Consider the following 19,653-nt stretch of genomic DNA (forward strand, 5'->3'; position numbering starts at 1 on the left):
AATAAGCAAACTCTAGGACTTCAGGAGCCAGACTGCAAGGCTGACAGTCCTGGGGTCTGGATGTCTGATTTCTCCATTGTTGTATGTCAAAATGTCCTGTCTGTTCAGGGGCAGTCCGTGCAGAACTACTTGAGTTCCAGGAGTATGGCGAACCACAGTAGTCTGGCCCATGTGGAAGCAACAAGGTTGATCAATGTCTGCTTAAGTTTGTGAACCACAAACGGAAGCAGTGGGAGAGGTGGAAAAGCGTAAGCAAATATTCTGAGCAACTCATCCATACTGCGTTTTCCTTGGACTATGGGTGTGGGAAACTGGAGATAAAGTTTTGGTATGCTGCGTTTTCTGCTGTGGTGAAGGTCTATTTGTGGTTGACACCAGTGCTGGTAGCATGGGAGGAGGACCTGCGGATGGAGTTCCCTCTTGTGGACTTATTGGCTGCTCCTGCGGAGGAGCTCTACAAAGCACTTGTCTGATGGATAATGTATCAGAGAGCCCACCTCCCGATGTTCTGGGCTAGATGAGCTAGTTGAGGGCATCTGGTGCCCCCTACCCACGTTTCTGGAGATAATCCAAGCAGTCATGTTGTCTATCTTGAGGAGGACTACTTTGCCAATCAAGTGAAGAAAGGCTTTGAGAGCTAGATGAACAGCTAGCAACTCCAGGTGATTGATATGGAGAGGTCTCTGACTGGGCGTCCAGCGTCCCTGGAATGCGATATCCTGTGAATTTGCTCCCTAACAAGCAAAAGAGGTGTCCGTTGTTATGGCTCTCTGAGGAACAGGGTCTAGGAGTGGCCATTTTTTGATGAGATTATTGGTGATCCACAACTGCAGAGTGATACGCTCGACTCCGATCAATCCTCTGCTTGAGACCACTGGTGTGCCAAGCACTCCTGAAGCAGACTCATGTTGAGTCTGGCATTGGGTACAATGGCTATGAATGAAGCCACCATACCGAGAAGACGCAAGACGGTTCTCACTGTTACCTGTTGAAGAGGTTGGAACTGTGGAATGAGAACCTGGAAGGTCTGAATCTGGGTGGCATTAGGATAAGCTATCTCCCATTGTCCACCCAGAATGGCTCCTAGATAGGGTTGTATTGGAGGGGTTGGAGGTCGATGATACTGCACTGATGGTAAAGCCTAATTGATAAAGCAAGTTTACGGTTGCCTGAGTGAAAAACAGTTTGCGTGTTGTGCTCTTGATGGGACAATCGTCCAAGTATGGAAAACATGCATGTTCTGCCTGATGGGGTGGGCTGTTACTGCCCCAAGACATTTGGTGAAACCTCTGGAGGCATTTGTGCCTCCCGAAGGAGGCATCATGAATTGAATATGTGGGTGGTTCATTTATGAACCCAAGATATTTTCAATGCGCTGGATAAATGTGGATGTGAAAGTAGGCGCCTTAAAGATCTAGTGCTGCCATGAAGTCTCCTTGTTGTAGTAATGGAAAGGGATCTTGCATAGTAATAATGTAAAAGTGCTCTGAGAGGATACATGAGTTTAGGAGTCCGTAGTTCAAGACTGGCCATAGGGACCCATTCTTTTTTAGTATAAGGAAGTAGAGTGAATAAACCCCTATGTCTTGTTTGTGACTAGGCACTGGTTCTATGGCACCTTTGTTGAGAAGTGCCTGAACTTCCTCTTTCAGCAACTGCTGATGTTCTGGTGAGTGTATTTTCAGGGTGGGATATTAGGAGGTATTGATGAATCATGAGGTTCAACTCCTGATGAAGTTTTTAAAGTACTGGTTGGCCTGTATCCACCAAGGGTTTAGCAGCTGACAGCGATTTCAACTTCGATGTGGGTTTTGCCAATAGAATTTAAGATGGTGACGCCTTCGGCTCGGAATCCGATTTGCTCAGCACTGAGGTGTAATGTTTCTGCACCAAAGCTTTTGACGCCGAAGGTCAACTCTCATCCAATGCGGTGGGTTTGGAGTCGATAATGTGCTTCATTCACTATTTTTGTTTCAGCGCAGATCCAAGGCTGGGCATGTCAGAGTCAGCCGGTTGTTGCCAAACATGGCTTGAAGGCAGGGGTGGCCCAACAACAATCTTTGGGTTTTGGTTTGCCGGTAAATGAGTTTGTCAACGTTTGCTGTTGTTGGGGTTGTACAGTACTCACGATTTGACCGTAAGTGTTGTCTCCAATTTCCATATTGAACCTGGAGCTCATCAGGATAAAGATTGCCCTCATCAGGAGAATGACTGCCTTCATCAGTGTCCGATGGAGGTGCCCCTACCTGGGTTTTCTGAACCAAAAAGGTCCTGATTGTTTTCAGCTGTGCTGGAGTACTGAAGACAATGTTGCAGAAGAGACTTCTTCGTTGATTGCAGCGTTCTCGGTTTCTGGAGGGTCCAGTCGCAATTCCAGTGGCCAGAAGTCGAAGTGGAGGTTGCAGAGGAATCCTGCTTGAGTCTTACAAGCCGAATCTGAAGACCCACCCGAGAGAGACCCTAAATAGCTTTGAAAGGGGGATTGGTCACCAAACCAGGTAAGCACCTATCAGGAGAGGGCTCGGACGTCACCTGCCTGGACTGGCCACTCAGATGCTCCCAGAGCTCCTTGCCAACCTTGGGAACAAGCTGGCAGAACCCAGGGACCCTCTGGAGGAGCTCTGAGCACCACCCGCGGGTTGTGATGGACAAGGAAGTGGACACTCCCCTTTCCATTTTCCAGTTTCACACCAGAGCAGGGACTGGGGGGTCCCTGAACTGGTGCGGACTGGTTTATGCACAGAGGGCACCAAATGTGCCCTTCAAAGCATACCAGTGGCTTGGGGAGGCTACTCCTCCCAAGCCAGTCACACCTATTTCCAGAGGAAGAGGGTGTTACCTCCCCTTCCCAAAGGGAATCCTTTGTTCTGCCTTCCTGGGCTTGATCAGATCAAGCTGCAGGAGGGCAGTAACCTGTATGAGCGGTGGCAGCAGCTTGGTCTGCCTGGGAAAACTAAGACTGGTGGTAGCAATGCTGGGGGTCCTCTTAGGAGCCCCCAGAGTGCATGAAATCATACTTCCAATACTTGCAACAGTATTGGGGTATGATTCCAACATGTTTGATACCAAACATGCCTAGCTTTGGAGTTACCATTATGTAGCTGGACATAGGTAGTGACCCATGTCGAGTACACACATAAAATGGCGTCCCCGCACTCAAATTCCAGGAAAATTGATCTGGAGTTTGTGGGGGCACCTCGGCTAGTGGAGGGGTGCCCTCACACACAGGTACCTGCACACTGCACTCTGGGCTGAGGGGGCCTACCACAGGGGTGACTTACAGTGACCTGTGGTGAAAACGGGTGAATGCACCAGTTTTACGCAGACTGCAATGGCAGGCCTGCAGAACCTTTTGCATGGGCTCCCTATGGGTGGCAAAAGAAATGCTGCAGCCCATAGGGATCCCCTGGAATACCAATGCCCTGGGTACCTAGGTACCATATACTAGGGACTTACATAGGGGACCAGTATGCCAATTGTGGGGAAAAAAGGTACAGTTTACAGGAGAGAGGATAGCTACTGGGGTCCAGGTTAGCAGGATTGCAGAAGACACAGTCAAACACACTGGCAACAGGCAGACAATGGGGGTAACCATGCCAAGAAAGAGGGCACTTTCCCACACTCCATCATAGCTTGCCTCCTTGCTAACATAGCCTGTGAGACATCCTGATATCACTGCAATACACAGTAATCAAATTCTATGGCATCCGTATGTCATGTCAAACTTAAAATCTTATCCTTAGTGTTGGATGATGCAATCCAATCCTGTGCGCCTGCACAATGATTAGTGCTGGTGAAGCCTCTTCTCCCAGTATATGATTGAGTAGGATGGTGCAAATGGATGTTATGCAAGATCCTTTAATGTTTTCCCTTGCATTACAAATTCCTATATTATCTCTTCGGGATCTGTCCTAGAGGACCTCTCATTTCTTCTTCAGGTCTTCTATCGCCACCATTATCATCCATATCATAGCCTGGACATCACCTGTGTCATTCTGGGAGCTGAGACATGGCGTCTTCATTTTTATTTACTCTTGTTCACCACACTAATTTCCTTTGTGATGTCATCCATCGCTGTTTGAATCATGGATTTAACAGTTTGTATTTGTTCATATAGTAATTTTGCTAATTTTACTTGAAGGTCTGACAGGCAAGGCAGCAGATTGTATGTCCGTTGGTCCCCTCCACTAGTAGCTGACAGTACAGAATTTATTGTTGTACCTTTGTTAGAGTTTTTGTGAAAAGCATGTACCCTTTTTGTGTGCTTGGAGGCCCACCAGGACTGGAGATCGTGTTGTGCTTTAGGGGCACTCTTGGCAATTCACAGATGTAAGTGTTCATATTAATTCCTATATTCATATCTTTGGGGCCAGAGCCACGTCCACCCTATCAGCAGGTTCATTTAACATTAGCAAGAGATGGGCTCCCAGAAATTGAGTCTCTCATAGTGCACGGTGAGGCCTGAATCAGAGTGCCTGGTCAGCCCAGATCATATAGTGAAAAGTAGAGTAAGTTGATTGCTTTGTGGAACACCTATCGTGAGGTCTAGGCTTACAGGCTCAGGAAGTAGCTCTCTTTTTCTAATAATATCATGCCATCACATTGCATTGTTGTAGGAAGTTGGCTCTGTATGTACTATTTCAGAGTAAGAAATAGCATGCACAGAGTCCAAGGGTTCCCCTTAGAGGTAAGATAGTGGCAAAAAGAGATAATTCTAATGCTCTATTTTGTGGTAGTGTGGTCGAGCAGTAGGCTTATCAGAGGGTAGTGTTAAGCATTTGTTGTACACACACAGGCAATAAATGAGGAATACACACTCAGACAATTCCAGGCCAATAGGTTTTTATATAGAAAAATATATTTTATTAGTTTATTTTAAGAACCACAGGTTCAAGATTACATACAATACTTTAAACGAAAAGTATTTCACTTAGGAACTTTGAATTAGCAAAATAGCATATACATTTTTCACACAAATGGCAATAAGCTATTTTAAAACTGGACACAGTGCAATTTTCAACAGTTCCTGGGGGAGGTAAGTGTTTGTTAGTTTTGCAGGTAAGTAAACCACCTACAGGGTTCAAAGTTGGGTCCAAGGTAGCCCACCGTTGGGGGTTCAGAGCAACCCCAAAGTTACCACACCAGCAGCTCAGGGCCGGTCAGGTGCAGAGGTCAAAGTGGTGCCCAAAACACATAGGCTTCAATGGAGAAGGGGGTGCCCCGGTTCCAGTCTGCCAGCAGGTAAGTACCCGCGTCTTTGGAGGGCAGACCAGGGGGGTTTTGTAGGGCACCAGGGGGGACACAAGTCAGCACAAAAAGTACACCCTCAGCGGCACAGGGGAGGCCGGGTGCAGTGTGCAAACAGGCGTCGGGTTTGCAATAAGATTCAATGGGAGACCCAGGGGTCTCTTCAGTGAAGCAGGCAGGCAAGGGGGGGGGCTCCTCGGGGAAGCCACCACCTGGGCAAGGGAGAGGGCCACCTGGGGGTCGCTTCTGCACTGGAGGTCGGATCCTTCAGGTCCTGGGGGCGCAGAGTCCTTACCAGGCGCCGGGTTCTTTGAAGCAGGCAGTCGCGGTCAGGGGGAGCCTCTGGATTCCCTCTGCAGGCGTCACTGTGGGGGCTCATAGGGGAGTTGGTTCTCCACATGTCGAGCCGGGGGTGACGGGTGCAGAGTGCAAAGTCTCACGCTTCCGGCGGGAAAAGTGTTCTTTTAAAGTTGCTTCTTTGTTGCAAAGATGTTTCTTCTTTGGAACAGAGCCGCTGTCCTCGGGAGTTCTTGGTCCTTTTAGATGCAGGGTAGTCCTCTGAGGCTTCAGAGGTCGCCGGACCCTGTTGAACGTGTCGCTGTAGCAGATCTCTTGAAGTAGGGAGACAGGCCGGTAGAGCTGGGGCGAAAGCAGTTGGTGTCTCCGTCTTCTCTGCAGGTTTTTCAGTTCAGCAGTCCTTCTTCGTCTTAGGCTGCAGGAATCTAGTTACCTAGGTTCTGGGAGCCCCTAAATACTCGATTTAGGGGTGTGTTTCGGTCTGGGGGGGTTAGTAGCCTATGGATACTAGCCCTGAGGGTGGCTACACCCTCTTTGTGCCTCCTCCCTGAGGGGAGGGGGCACATCCCTAATCCTATTGGGGGAATCCTCCATTTGCAAGATGGAGGATTTCTAAAAGTCAGAGTCACCTCACGACACCTTAGGGGTTGTCCTGACTAGCCAGTGACGACTCCTTGTTTTTCTCATTATCTCCTCCGGCCTTGCCGCCAAAAGTGGGGCCGTGGCCGGAGGGGGCGGGCAACTCCACTAGCTGGAGTGCCCTGGGGTGCTGTAACAAAGGGGGTGAGCCTTTGAGGCTCACCGCCAGGTGTTACAGTTCCTGCAGGGGGAGGTGAGAAGCACCTCCACCCTGTACAGGCTTTGTTACTGGCCACAGAGTGACAAAGGCACTCTTCCCATGTGACCAGCAACACATCTGGTGTATGGCAGGCTGCTAAAACTAGTCAGCCCACACTGGAAGTCGGGTATGGTTTCAGGGGGCATCTCTAAGATGCCCTCTGGGTGTATTTCACAATAAAATGCACACTGATGCCAGTGTACATTTATTGTGCTGAGAAGTTTGATACCAAACTTCACAGTTTTCAGTGTAGCCATTATGGTGCTGTGGAGTTTGTGCATGACAGACTCCCAGACCATATACTCTTATGGCTACCCTGCACTTACAATGTCTAAGGTTTTGCTTAGACACTGTAGGGGCATAGTGCTCATGCACCTATGCCCTCACCTATGGTAAAGTGCACCCTGCCTTAGGGCTGGAAGGCCTGCTAGAGGGGTGACTTATCTATGCCTATAGGCAGTGTGAGGTTGGCATGGCACCCTGAGGGGAGTGCCATGTCGACTTAGTCATTTTATCCCCACCAGCACACACAAGCTGGCAAGCAGTGTGTCTGTGCTGAGTGAGGGGTCCCCAGGGTGGCATAAGACATGCTGCAGCCCTTAGAGACCTTCCCTGGCATCAGGGCCCTTGGTACCAGTTACAAGGGACTTACCTGAATGCCAGGGTGTGCAAATTGTGGAAACAAAGGTACAGGTTAGGGAAATAACTCTGGTGCTGGGGCCTGGTTAGCAGGCCTCAGCACACTTTCAAATCATAACTTGGCATCAGCAAAGGCAAAAAGTCAGGGGGTTACCATGCCAAGGAGGCATTTCCTTACAATTGTAATGTGGGTATATTGCAGCATGGCTAACCTCAAATTAATTTAGTGATTCCCACTTTGCAAATAAAGTCCTGAGGTTGCTGAAACACACCATCTACCGTTTGTTAAAGTCTGTAGGTTGATGCTTACTTGGTCCCTACATGGGGCTACTACATCTTAGGCCTTGCATACTCCCATCAGGATTTCAAGATGGCAGACAGCTGTATGGGCTCTTGTGCCTGCACCTGAACACCAGATCTTTGTGATGGCCCTGTGTGGCCTGGGGCACTCTGTGCATCAGAGCAGTTACATTCTGTGTTTCATATATGAATCAATGGGGGTCTCACAATGTAGGAATTTGGCTCTGTATATACTATCTCAAAGTAAGAGATAGTGTGCACAGAGTCCAAGCGTTCCCCTTAGGTTGTTAGTGGCAAAATTAGATTATACTAATGCTCTATTTTGTGGTAGTGTGTCGAGCAGTAGGCTTATCAGAGGGTAGTGTTAAGCATTTGTTGTACGCACACAGGCAATAAATGAGAACACACACACTCAAAGACTTAACTCCAGGCCAATAAGTTTTTATATAGAAAAAATATTCTTTTATGAATATATTTTAGAACCACAAGATGCACATTTTAGGTAAGTACAGAAATTGTAAGGTACTTCACACAGGTAAGTATAGAACTTTGATTTAAAACATCAATACACACAGTTTTGGTAAAATGGCAAACAGCTATTTTAAAATTGGACACTGTGCAAAAATCAACAGTTCCTGAGGGAGGTAACCATTGTTGAGTTTTTCAGGTAAGTAAAGAACTTACAAGTTCAGTCTCCTGTGTACTGGCTGCCCACCGTTGGAGGTTCAAGGCAACCCCAAAGCCACAGCACCAACAACACAGGGCCGTTCAGGTGCAGGGGTCAAAGGAGGGCCCAAATAACATAAGCGCCTATGGAAAACAGGGATGCTCTGGTTCCAGTCTGCTAGCAGGTAAGTACCTGCTTCCTTGGGGAGCAAACCAGGGGGGTTTTGCGGAGCACGGAGGGGAGGGGGGGAGAGGTGGGGGGACACAAACAAGCACACAAAACACACCCTCAGCGGCACAGGGGCAGCTGGGTGCAGTGGGCAAAGTAGGTGTCAGGTTTGATGTAGAAAACAATGGAGGGACCTGGGAGTGACTCTGGCGGTGCAGGCAGGGCACATGGGGGTATTCTCGGGCCAGCCATTGACTGGGCTAGGATGAGGGCCGCCTGCTGGTCACTCCTGCACTGGTAGGTGGTTCCTCTCGGTCCTGGGGGCTGCGGGTGCAGTGCTTGGTCCAGGTGTCGGGTTCCTTTGTTACCAGGCAGTCGCGGTCAGGGGGAGCCTCTGGATCCTCTGCAGGTATCGCTGTGGAGGTGCAGGGAGGTCGACTCAGGGTGTCCACGTCGTTGGAGTAGCCTGGAAGTCCTCTCTGCTGTGTTGGTTGTCCTGAACTCAAGCCAGGGGCGTCTGGTTCAGAGTGTGAGGACTCCCGCTTCTGGTGGGAAGTAATTCTCTTTAAAGTTGCTTGCTTTGTTGTTGTTGTATCTGGACAGAGCCACTGTCCTCGGGAGGTTCTTGGTCCTTTAGGTGCAGGTCAGTCCTCAGAGTCCTCAGAGGTCACTGGTCCTGCTGGATGTGTCGCTGTGCAGGTTACTTGAGTCTGGAGACAGGCCGGTAAGTCTGGGGCCAAGTCCGTTGTCGTATCCGTTGTCTCTGCGGGGCTTTCAGGTCAACAGTCCTTGTTGTAGGTTGCAGGAATCGGATTTCCTGGGTTCAGGGTCGCCCCTAAATACTCAATTTAGGGGTGTGCTTAGGCCTGGGGGGCCGTAGCCAATGGCTACTGTCCTTGAGGGTGGCTACACCCTCCTTGTGCCTCTTCCCTGAGGGGGAATCTTCCAAAACCATGATGGAGGATTTCATAAGGCAGGGGTCACTGCATCTCAGGGCACCTTAGGGGCGGTCCTGACTGGTGGGTGACTCCTCCTTGTTTTTCTCATTATCTCCTCTGGACTTGCCGCCAAAAGTGGGGGCTGTGTCTGGAGGAGCGGCCATCTCCACTAGCTGGGGTGCTGTAACAGGCATAAGCCTTTGAAGCTCACCGCCAGGAGGTGTTACAGTTCCTGCAGGGGGAGGTGGGAAGCACCTCCATCCAGTGCAGGCTTTGTTCCTGGCCAGAGAGTGACAAAGGCACTCACCCCATGTGGCCAGAAACCAGTCTGGTTGTGGCAGGCTGGCAGGAACTGGTCAGCTAACACTGGTGTTTGAACTGGTATACAGGGGGCATCTCTAAGATGCCCTCTGTGTGCATTTTTCAATAAATCCCACACTGGTGGATTTATTGTGCTGAGAAGTTTAATACCAAACTTCCCAGAATTCAGTGTAGCCATTATGGAACTGTGGAATTCGTAATTGACAGACTCACAGGCCATACACTCTCTTTATGGCTACCCTGCACTTACAATATCTAAGATTTGTCTTAGACACTGTAGGGGCATAGTGCTCATGCATCTATTCCCTCACCTGTGGTATAGTGCACCCTGCCTTAGGGCTGTAAGGACTGCTAGAGGGGTGACTTACCTATGCCACAGTCAGTGGGTTGAGGGTATGGCACTCTGAAGGAAGAGCCATGTCGACTTAGTATTTTTCTCCCCACCAGCACACACATGTGCTGAGTGAGTGGTGCCCAAGGTGGCATAAGACATGTTGCAGCCCTTAGAGACCTTCCCTGGCATCAGGGACCTTGGTACCAGTTACAAGGGACTTATCTGCGTGCCAGGGCTGTGCCAATTGTGGGAACAAAGGTACAGTTTAGGAAAAGAACACTGGTGCTGGGGCCTGGTTAGAAGGATCTCAGCACACTTTCAATCTTAACTGCCATCAACAAAAGGCATAAAGTTAGGGGGTAACCATGCCAAGGGAGGCATTTCCCTAAACACACAACTTACTGTTTTTGGCATTTTGGGCTAAGAGCGCTCCACGGACAAGTCTACATTGCAACACACTGGCAACGCTGTTGTCATCTTCATATTAGCAAACTTAGAAGTCTGGCAGAGCTTGAAATAAGGGCTTTCTCAGTGAAGGTGAGATGAAACTCAGGCATGACCTCCCTGGATGGTGCCCAAGACCCATCCAGTCACCAAAAAACAGAGAAACTGCTCAAAACATGAAGTCTGTGTACTGGACTGTAGCTTTAAAAGTTTTTAGTGAGGTTTCCTAACATTTCAGATAGATTTCCAAACAGAGGATTACATGGAATATTCAAAGCATGCAAATCAATGAAAAATGCACTGCTGAAGAAAAAGGGATGCTGCACATTTCTTTGCCCTTGGGCAATTATCTCCTGTATTGCTGGATCTATCACTTCTGACACAACAGATCACAAGATATTCATGGGCAAGGAAAGGAGTAGAGCTAAGCTTTTGGAAGCCTATTTGTGAATGTTTAGATCCTTACTGGATCAGGAACACATTTAGAAGATCACTAAGCATCTCCTGTGAAGCTTACATGCAAGGTACACCAAGGATACTCACTGTTGTTGCCATTTAACTCCTATGTGAAACACCTGCACGAGTTGCCAATGGAGAGCCAACTAGGGTGTCACATACGTCTGTGAATCCCACATGGTCCTTCCTCGGAGGAGGAATATGGAAGAACATAACAACCGCAGTTCAAAGCCTAAACAATCAGTTTCTGGCTTATTCACAGCTTATTACAGGTCCCTGCGAACATCCTACAAATACTTCCAGACTTTTGTAATGGAGCCTTCTCAAATCCAACTTAACCTCTTCCTACACTTTATCCTAAAGAGACTATAATTCATTCTTCCTACTGTGCTCACAAATAATGTCATGTTTTTCAGAAGGAAAGAAAACACAATCGGGTGTGTCAATTCTGTCTTTCTGTGACACCTGGGACACTAATTTTAAAACAAGACGGAGAACAAAAAAATGTAGCAGTCAAAGGCCAAATTAAAAAAAAAAAAAAAAAATAATAGAGAAGGTAAAAAGAAGGAGCAACAAAGTCAGTATCTGAATGCTTTCTGATCATAATTTTTTTACACACATAAAATAGAACAGAAGGACTATGTTAACTTGGGTCACTGCTGGCAGTGGATGCCTGTGGCTTTAAATGGCCTTCACTTAATCCCCTATGCAGCCTCTGTCTTAAATAATTCCTCATTTAAATTTTTTATAAATGGTAACAATAAAGCTTTTTAACAGGCAGACACCCACACTACCTCCCTGGTGCGTTTTTTTTCCCCTTCTTTCTGGGAGACGCCCCCCCCCCCACACATCCCCCTCCCACCCCCTGACGTCAGCGCGCTGCGAGGCGCACGGACGTCACATTTTTCCCCACCGGAGCAGCAGAGGAGCAGGTAAGTTTCCTTTCCCTACTCCCGTGGGGGGGAAAAAAAAAAAAAGAAAAAAAAAAAGGCCAAAACTGCCTCCCAGATGCAAGGGAGGCATCGATGGAAAGGGCAGTCTCTCCCCCTTTCCATCAATGCCTTCCTGGCACTGTTTCCTGGTCATGGATCGCATGGAGAGGACAATGGGGCAGAATCTGGAAGTGATTTTTCAGTCGGAGGAGTCCCATCCGACGACACCTCTTCCAGTGAGTCTGAAGGAGACAATGACGACATCCGTGCTGTCCCTTCGCAAGCACATTCTGGGCAGCGGGACCACGTTGGGTTAGCCGAACCCAGAGAGCAGGTGCATGCGGCCACAAGCACAGAGTGCGCGCTCTCTTGGCAGCCCCTCTGTTTAGTTCAGCCCCAAATTCAACCTTTTACTGGTGACACTGGATGTAAAGTTTATACAGCTAACTTTTTGCCTGTCGACTACATCCATCTATTTTTGGATGTTGACTTCTTCCAGGAAATTGTGCAGCAAACAAATTTGCGTGCAGACCAATTTCTGAGGGAGCGTGGAGGCACTCTAGGGCCTGTTCTAGGGCACGCCAGTGGACTCCCACTTCGGTGTTGGAGCGGAAGATATTTTTGGGCCTTAAGCTCAAAATGGGGTTAGTGCAGAAACCTATCTTGCAGTCTTACTGGGCGACTCGCACAGTTTGGGTAACCACCATCTTCGCACCATACATGAGCAGAGATCGTTTTTTGCTACTACAGCGCATGCTGCATTTCAACAACAATTCTGCTGCATTGCCCCAGGACCATCTAGACTAGGACAGGTTGTTCAAAATTGGGCCTGTCATGGAGAATTTGTTTGCCAGGTTTCCAGAGATCTATACTCCTGGAAAGAATATAGCAGTCAATGAGTCCTTGATCCTGAACAAAGGACGGATGCTTTTCAGACAGTACATTGCGAGCAAAAGAGCTTGCTATGGCATAAAGCTGTACATGCTGTGTGAGAGCTCTTCTGGCTATGTGTGCAGCTTGAGAGTGTACAGGGAGTGCAGAATTATTAGGCAAGTTGTATTTTTGAGGATTAATTTTATTATTGAACAACAACCATGTTCTCAATGAACCCAAAAAACTCATTAATATCAAAGCTGAATATTTTTGGAAGTAGTTTTTAGTTTGTTTTTAGTTTTAGCTATGTTAGGGGGATATCTGTGTGTGCAGGTGACTATTACTGTGCATAATTATTAGGCAACTTAACAAAAAAAATATATATACCCATTTCAATTATTTATTATTACCAGTGAAACCAATATAACATCTCAACATTCACAAATATACATTTCTGACATTCAAAAACAAAACAAAAACAAATCAGTGACCAATATAGCCACCTTTCTTTGCAAGGACACTCAAAAGCCTGCCATCCATGGATTCTGTCAGTGTTTTGATCTGTTCACCATCAACATTGCGTGCAGCAGCAACCACAGCCTCCCAGACACTGTTCAGAGAGGTGTACTGTTTTCCCTCCTTGTAAATCTCACATTTGATGATGGACCACAGGTTCTCAATGGGGTTCAGATCAGGTGAACAAGGAGGCCATGTCATTAGATTTCCTTCTTTTATACCCTTTCTTGCCAGCCACGCTGTGGAGTACTTGGACGCGTGTGATGGAGCATTGTCCTGCATGAGAATCATGTTTTTCTTGAAGGATGCAGACTTCTTCCTGTACCACTGCTTGAAGAAGGTGTCTTCCAGGAACTGGCAGTAGGACTGGGAGTTGAGCTTGACTCCATCCTCAACCCGAAAAGGCCCCACAAGCTCATCTTTGATGATACCAGCCCAAACCAGTACTCCACCTCCACCTTGCTGGCGTCTGAGTCGGACTGGAGCTCTCTGCCCTTTACCAATCCAGCCACGGGCCCATCCATCTGGCCCATCAAGACTCACTCTCATTTCATCAGTCCATAAAACCTTAGAAAAATCAGTCTTGAGATATTTCTTGGCCCAGTCTTGACGTTTCAGCTTGTGTGTCTTGTTCAGTGGTGGTCGTCTTTCAGCCTTTCTTACCTTGGCCATGTCTCTGAGTATTGCACACCTTGTGCTTTTGGGCACTCCAGTGATGTTGCAGCTCTGAAATATGGCCAAACTGGTGGCAAGTGGCATCGTGGCAGCTGCACGCTTGACTTTTCTCAGTTCATGGGCAGTTATTTTGCGCCTTGCTTTTTCCACACGCTTCTTGCGACCCTGTTGACTATTTTGAATGAAACGCTTGATTGTTCGATGATCACGCTTCAGAAGCTTTGCAATTTTAAGAGTGCTGCATCCCTCTGCAAGATATCTCACTATTTTTGACTTTTCTGAGCCTGTCAAGTCCTTCTTTTGACCCATTTTGCCAAAGGAAAGGAAGTTGCCTAATAATTATGCACACCTGATATAGGGTGTTGATGTCATTAGACCACACCCCTTCTCATTACAGAGATGCACATCACCTAATATGCTTAATTGGTAGTAGGCTTTCGAGCCTATACAGCTTGGAGTAAGACAACATGCATAAAGAGGATGATGTGGTCAAAATACTCATTTGCCTAATAATTCTGCACTCCCTGTATACAGGGAAGGACTTTAACCTACACCCTGTTGGTTGCCCTCCCGTGTTAGGGGTCACAGGTTAGATTGTATGGGAACTTGTCCAGCCACTTCTTCATAAAGGTTATAACCTTTATGTGGTTTCTATACAGGAGTAGAGGTGTTCAGTGAGCTCTACAAAGCTGGCACTGTGGCCTGAGGTACAGTTCGTTGTAACCACAAAGGATTCCCGCAGGAGCTTGTTTGCAAGAAGCTCCAGAAATCCCAGAGTACTGCATTGCGTTCCAACGAACTGCTCGCAGTCAAGTTCTTGGATAGGCGTGATGTATACGTGCTCACTACAATTCATGATGAGAGCACTTCCCCCATCACGATTTGGGGTCAGATGGCCAAAGCCCACTAGCCCTTCTGTATACTTGAATAAAATAAGTACATGAGCGGAGTGGTCAAGAACGACCAGGCTCTTCAACCATACAATGCATGTCATAAAAAACTCGCACTTGGTACAAGAAACAGTTTACCCACCTGATCTAGATGGCAACATACAATGCGTATGTTATTTGTCGTCAGACAACCACAGGAAGACTCATACCTTTCCTTGACTTCCAGTTGTCTGTAATTGAAAGCCTCACTGCTGTTACAGAAGCAGCAGCCTCCACCTCATATGTTCTGGAGGATGTGGCAAGGCTGCAGGCGCGACACTTTGCTGATCGCATTCCTATAACACCCAAAAAGGATTGTCTATGTCGTCGCTGTAAAGTGTGCTCGAAGCATGGAAACCGGCAGAAGAGTCAGTATTACTGTCCCCAGTGCCCATCACAACCAGGCCTCTGTAACCCTACTTGCTTCACGTTGTATCATACTATAGTAAAGTTCTGTGAAATCGACTGAGGATGAGCTGCTGATGGGTAATCCTTTCAGTGGCAGTGCATGGATACTGAACCTCCATGGGCCACTGCTTCGTTAGGCAAGGAGACACAGAATTTTACTTCATCATGGACTTCCTTACGGCCTGCTTGAGACCTAAATCTACAGTCAGAATGTAGTAGGTGTATTGTTCAATTAACGTGCATTATATTCCTCATACTGCATATTCTAGTGGACAGAACAATGTCACATTGTCACAGAGTAACCTTCATTCACCAGCATGTCAGCCTTAGTTTCAACAGTAGATATGCTTGCTCATTCTGAGGAATAGGCTTCCCAAGGCATACTTGGACACCCCCAACTTGCATCAACAAGCTAGTATAGGTTCACTTGGCAATTATACAGAATTAGTCAGGACTCTGATGAGGAAAGAGACATGAATGGGTAAAGAAAGCTTATGGTAGGTGTGCCTTCACAGGGATACTGCACAGGTAGAAGGCAGCTAGTAAAGGTAGTACAGATGTACATCATCTACACCTATGGATTCAAACCCATTGGTGCCATCCCAGCACTGAAGGACAATGACACGTATAGGTCAGTGTTAGACCTGCTTTTCATGTTCATCCTCCATCAGAACTTTGTAGATGTTCATTTTGCTGTATGATAAGTGCATTACAGTTACAGCACTGCACATAATGTTGGCTGGAACATATGCTACATTCTCATGGACTCCTCTGTGTGCCAAACACTACCCTCTTTCATAGCCTATGACCTTCTCTTTAGGGAACATCACGAGAAATCCCCAGCATGTCTCCCTTAGTTTAAAAGGTAGATATGCTCACTTCGTTCGAGAAATCGCTTTGTACGGCAGACCCGGACACCCCCAACATGCATCCACAAACTGGAAGGAGTTGGATTTAGCACAATGAGTGTGTTAAAGGTGCATGAAAAACATGTCTTCATGAGCCTTAGGTGGATGTCACAGAAGTCATTAGTAAAGGTTTGTTACACATGCATTCGTTAATGTTAATAAAGGAGGCGGTTACTTGACAGGTGGTAAAATGAAGTCAAACGTATTCTGTTCTGTGGCGTGTGAATGTGATGGGGCCTTGTCTGGCAGCAGTAGGTTAATGTGAGTGCAGTGACTGGTTGGATTGGGCCCGTGGCCGGCGGTATGAAAGGGTTGTTTGTTGCATGTGAATGGACCAAAAACAGGTTGGTGCCTGGATGTGGCTTTATGGCCCACCTTCAAAATGCTGGGTTTCAGTATTCAGATACTTTGATAAGTACTCATGCTTTGAAACCATCATTTCTGAAGGCGCTAAAACCAACCAGTGTGAGTGGTGGGTTAACTTTAACAAACTAGTACCAGGGGAGTCCAAGGGAGCAGGACTTGCGTGGCTCTCACCAGTTTTCCTTCACCCAGAATCCCCTTGAAATCACAAAATGTGCTTAAAAAACACCTTTGTTTGGCAATGAGCAGAAGTCCAGGTATCTGCAGGCAGTCACAAATCATCTACCACTCAGCGTTCCACTAAGTCTCCAGCTAAAAACTGCCTCACTTTAGTGAGTGGGCAAGTGACCACAACAGGGAAGTACACAAAACGGATTGTGGAGACATCAAAATTACCTACCACAAAACAGCCTTGTTTTGTAAGACAGTCACTAAGTATTTGGTCCAGGGCTCGACAGCCATATAGGGAAACCTACCAAACCCAGACATTTCTGAAAACTGGGCACCCAAGGCAGTCCATGGAAGTGTGGCGTGCATGGATTTCACAGAGTTTTCTTACCCAGAATACCCAGCAAAAGTGAAACGTTGATAAAAACGCTTTTTTTCCTTTCTTTTTCTTCACAGAAATTACAGGAATATACAGGGATCCTCCAAATTCCTACCACTTGTGTGCCTGTGCCTAGTGCTTGCGTCAGGAATGGATTGTTCCAGGGCTAACAGCAGCCATCTTGCAAGGCCTACCCACACAAGTGAGGTACCATTTTTATCGGGAGACTTCATGGAATCACAGACTAGCAAAACAAGTGTTATTTCCCCTCATCTTTCTCTACATTTTTTACTTCCAAATGTAAAACAGTGTGGAAAAAAAAGACTTCTATTTGAGAAATGCCCTGTAATTCACATGCTAGTATGGGCACCCCAGAATTCAGAGATGTGCCAAAAAACACTGCCTCAACACCTCATCTTGTGCCCATTTTGGAAATATAAAGGTTTTCTTGAGACCTATTTTTCACTCTTTATATTCCAGCGTATGAATTGCTTAACACCCAGTATAGAATAAAAACCCATTGCAAGGTACAGCTCCTTTATTGGCTCTGGGTACCTAGGGTTCTTGATGAACCTACAAGCCCTATATATCCCCGCAACCAGAAGAGTCCAGTAGACGTAAAAGTATATTGCTTTCAAAAATCTGACATCGCAGGAAAAAGTTACAGAGTAAAATATGGAGAAAAATGGCTGTAGGAAAACCTTGTAGGATCTACACAAATGACCCCTTGCTGAATTCAGAATTTTGTTTATTTTTCAAAAATATTTAGCTTTCCGGGATCCAGCATAGGTTTTACACCCATTTCTGTCACTAACTGGAAGGAGGCTGAAAGCACAAAAAATAGTAAAAATTGGGTATGTCTCAGTAAAACGCCAAAAATTGTGTTGAAAAATGTGGTTTTCCAATTCAAGTCTGCTTGTTCCAGAAAGCTGGGAAGCTGGTGATTTTAGCACCGTAAACCCTTTGTTGATGCAGCTTTCAGGAAAAAAAAAAAAACACAAGCCTTCTTCGGCAGCCCTTTTTTCACTTTTTTTTTTTTTTTCAAAAAACTAATTTTTTTGGTACGTTTTGGCTAATTTCTTGGTCTCCTCCAGGAGAAACCACAAACTCTGGTTACCTTTAGAATCCCTAGGATGTTGGAAAAAAAGGACGCAAATTTGGCGTGGGTAGCTTCTGTGGGCAAAAAGGTATGAAGGCCTAAGCGCAAACTACCCCAAATAGCCAAAAGAGGGGTCAGCGTGGGGTTGGGGGGGTGGGATATAAGGCCCAGCAGCTAAGAGGGTAAAGTACTTCAGGAGTCTATAGAAATTTTCAAGGGGTTATGAATTACAGTGAAGTTCATATGATGGAAAACCTGGATTGTAAGACGTAGTCAGTCAGTGGTGCTTTTCTTCTGTCACTCTGGGAAACTAATGGCAAAAAGTCAATCTTGAAGCATTTATCCCATCTTGTGTACATAGACGGCTGTCAGACCAAGTTGTTTTTACAGGTTACATATAAGAACATGTCCATGGTATTTGGTCGTAGGATTTGTTTCATATATCAACATTACTGAAGGTTTAAAAATCAGGGGGATAAGTCAACTATGCTTAGAGATTATGCATGAATCGTTTTTGAAACATTCAGTCAAGTAGGATGAAGGCAATAATATTTTTCACCCTTTTCAAAAGGGATGCACTTTTTCAAACCTTACCTATTAGGTGATCTTTCATTTTTTCTAGCACTGCTTCCATATCATCTCGAGTAAGGCTTTTGGATCCCACGAGGCCTCTCAGCATGCCAAACATACCACCAAAACTGCTCTTCTTAATGCTGAGTTTTAGGAGAACTAGCATTAGAGATTGCAAATGGTATTAAACACATAAACCATTCAAAAGTAATCAGTCTAAGTAAGTAGCAAGAAGATATACTCAGCAGTGATTGTACTGAAATTAGATAGCATTCGAACGCTATTACCAATTCGTAGGAATATGACCATATATAGTGAAGCAAGGCAATAGCTTTTGCACTTTTTGCAATGTGGCAAAGGCCAGGTGTTAATGAACAAGTTACTTACCTTTACTAAAGCTTTTTGTGGAGCCTATTCCATCTAACTGTGGATTTGAGGTCTTGTGAATATCTTCAGGTGTCACACTAAATCTGCAAAAATTCAGAGCAGTGCACCTGCGCAACAGTAAGTGCTGCTGGGCACTCTGCATCTCTGCCACACCGCTCAAGAAGTGACGAGCAGAGCTGCATACAAGCATCTTCTTTAGGATACATCCAACAGGGACCAACGACCTCTGAAGCCTCAGAGAACTGCCCTGGACTAAAGGACCTAGAAACTCCCATGAACAGCGGCCCTGTTCAAAACCAGCTACTTCTTTGCAACAAAGAAGCAACTTTCAAAGACTGCACATTTGGCGCCGGAAGCGTGAGACTTCACACTCTGCACCAGACGCCCCCGGCTCGAGATCCAGAGAACAAACACCTCAGGGAGCACTCCCCGGCGACTGCGAGCTCGAGAGTAACCAGAGATGACCCCCCTGAACCCCCACAGCGACACCTGCAGAGAGAATCCAGAGGCTACCCCTGACCGCGACTGCCTGTAACAAGGGACCCGACGCCTGGAACAAACACTGCACCGCAGCCCCCAGGAACTGAAGGAACCGAAATTCAATCCATGAGTGACCCCCCAGGCGACCCTCTCCCTCCCTCTTTTTTTACAAAGACTGTACATGATATGGTGTTCATTCAAAGTTCCTAGAGTATCTAAGTGAAATATCTTTCAATTGAAGTATTACTTGTAAATCTTGAACCTGTGGTTCTTGAAATAAACTAAGAAAAGATATTTTACAGACTGTGCTGCCACCC

The 19,653-nt window shown here is 46.6% G+C and overlaps 1 protein-coding gene across 1 annotated transcript in view; it reads right to left on the reverse strand.

Annotated features, from left to right (window-relative positions):
* SRPRA (SRP receptor subunit alpha) overlaps nucleotides 1-19,653 on the reverse strand; it is a 704,571-nt gene that overhangs the window by 511,519 nt on the left and 173,399 nt on the right. Inside the window, exon 8 of the mRNA XM_069224516.1 lies at nucleotides 18,494-18,612. Within this exon, the coding sequence (XP_069080617.1) occupies nucleotides 18,494-18,612 (119 nt within the window). The remainder of the gene's footprint in view (nucleotides 1-18,493; nucleotides 18,613-19,653) is intronic.

Source organism: Pleurodeles waltl, chromosome 3_1 (assembly GCF_031143425.1).
Source record: "Pleurodeles waltl isolate 20211129_DDA chromosome 3_1, aPleWal1.hap1.20221129, whole genome shotgun sequence".
Classification (NCBI taxonomy): Eukaryota; Metazoa; Chordata; class Amphibia; order Caudata; family Salamandridae; genus Pleurodeles; species Pleurodeles waltl.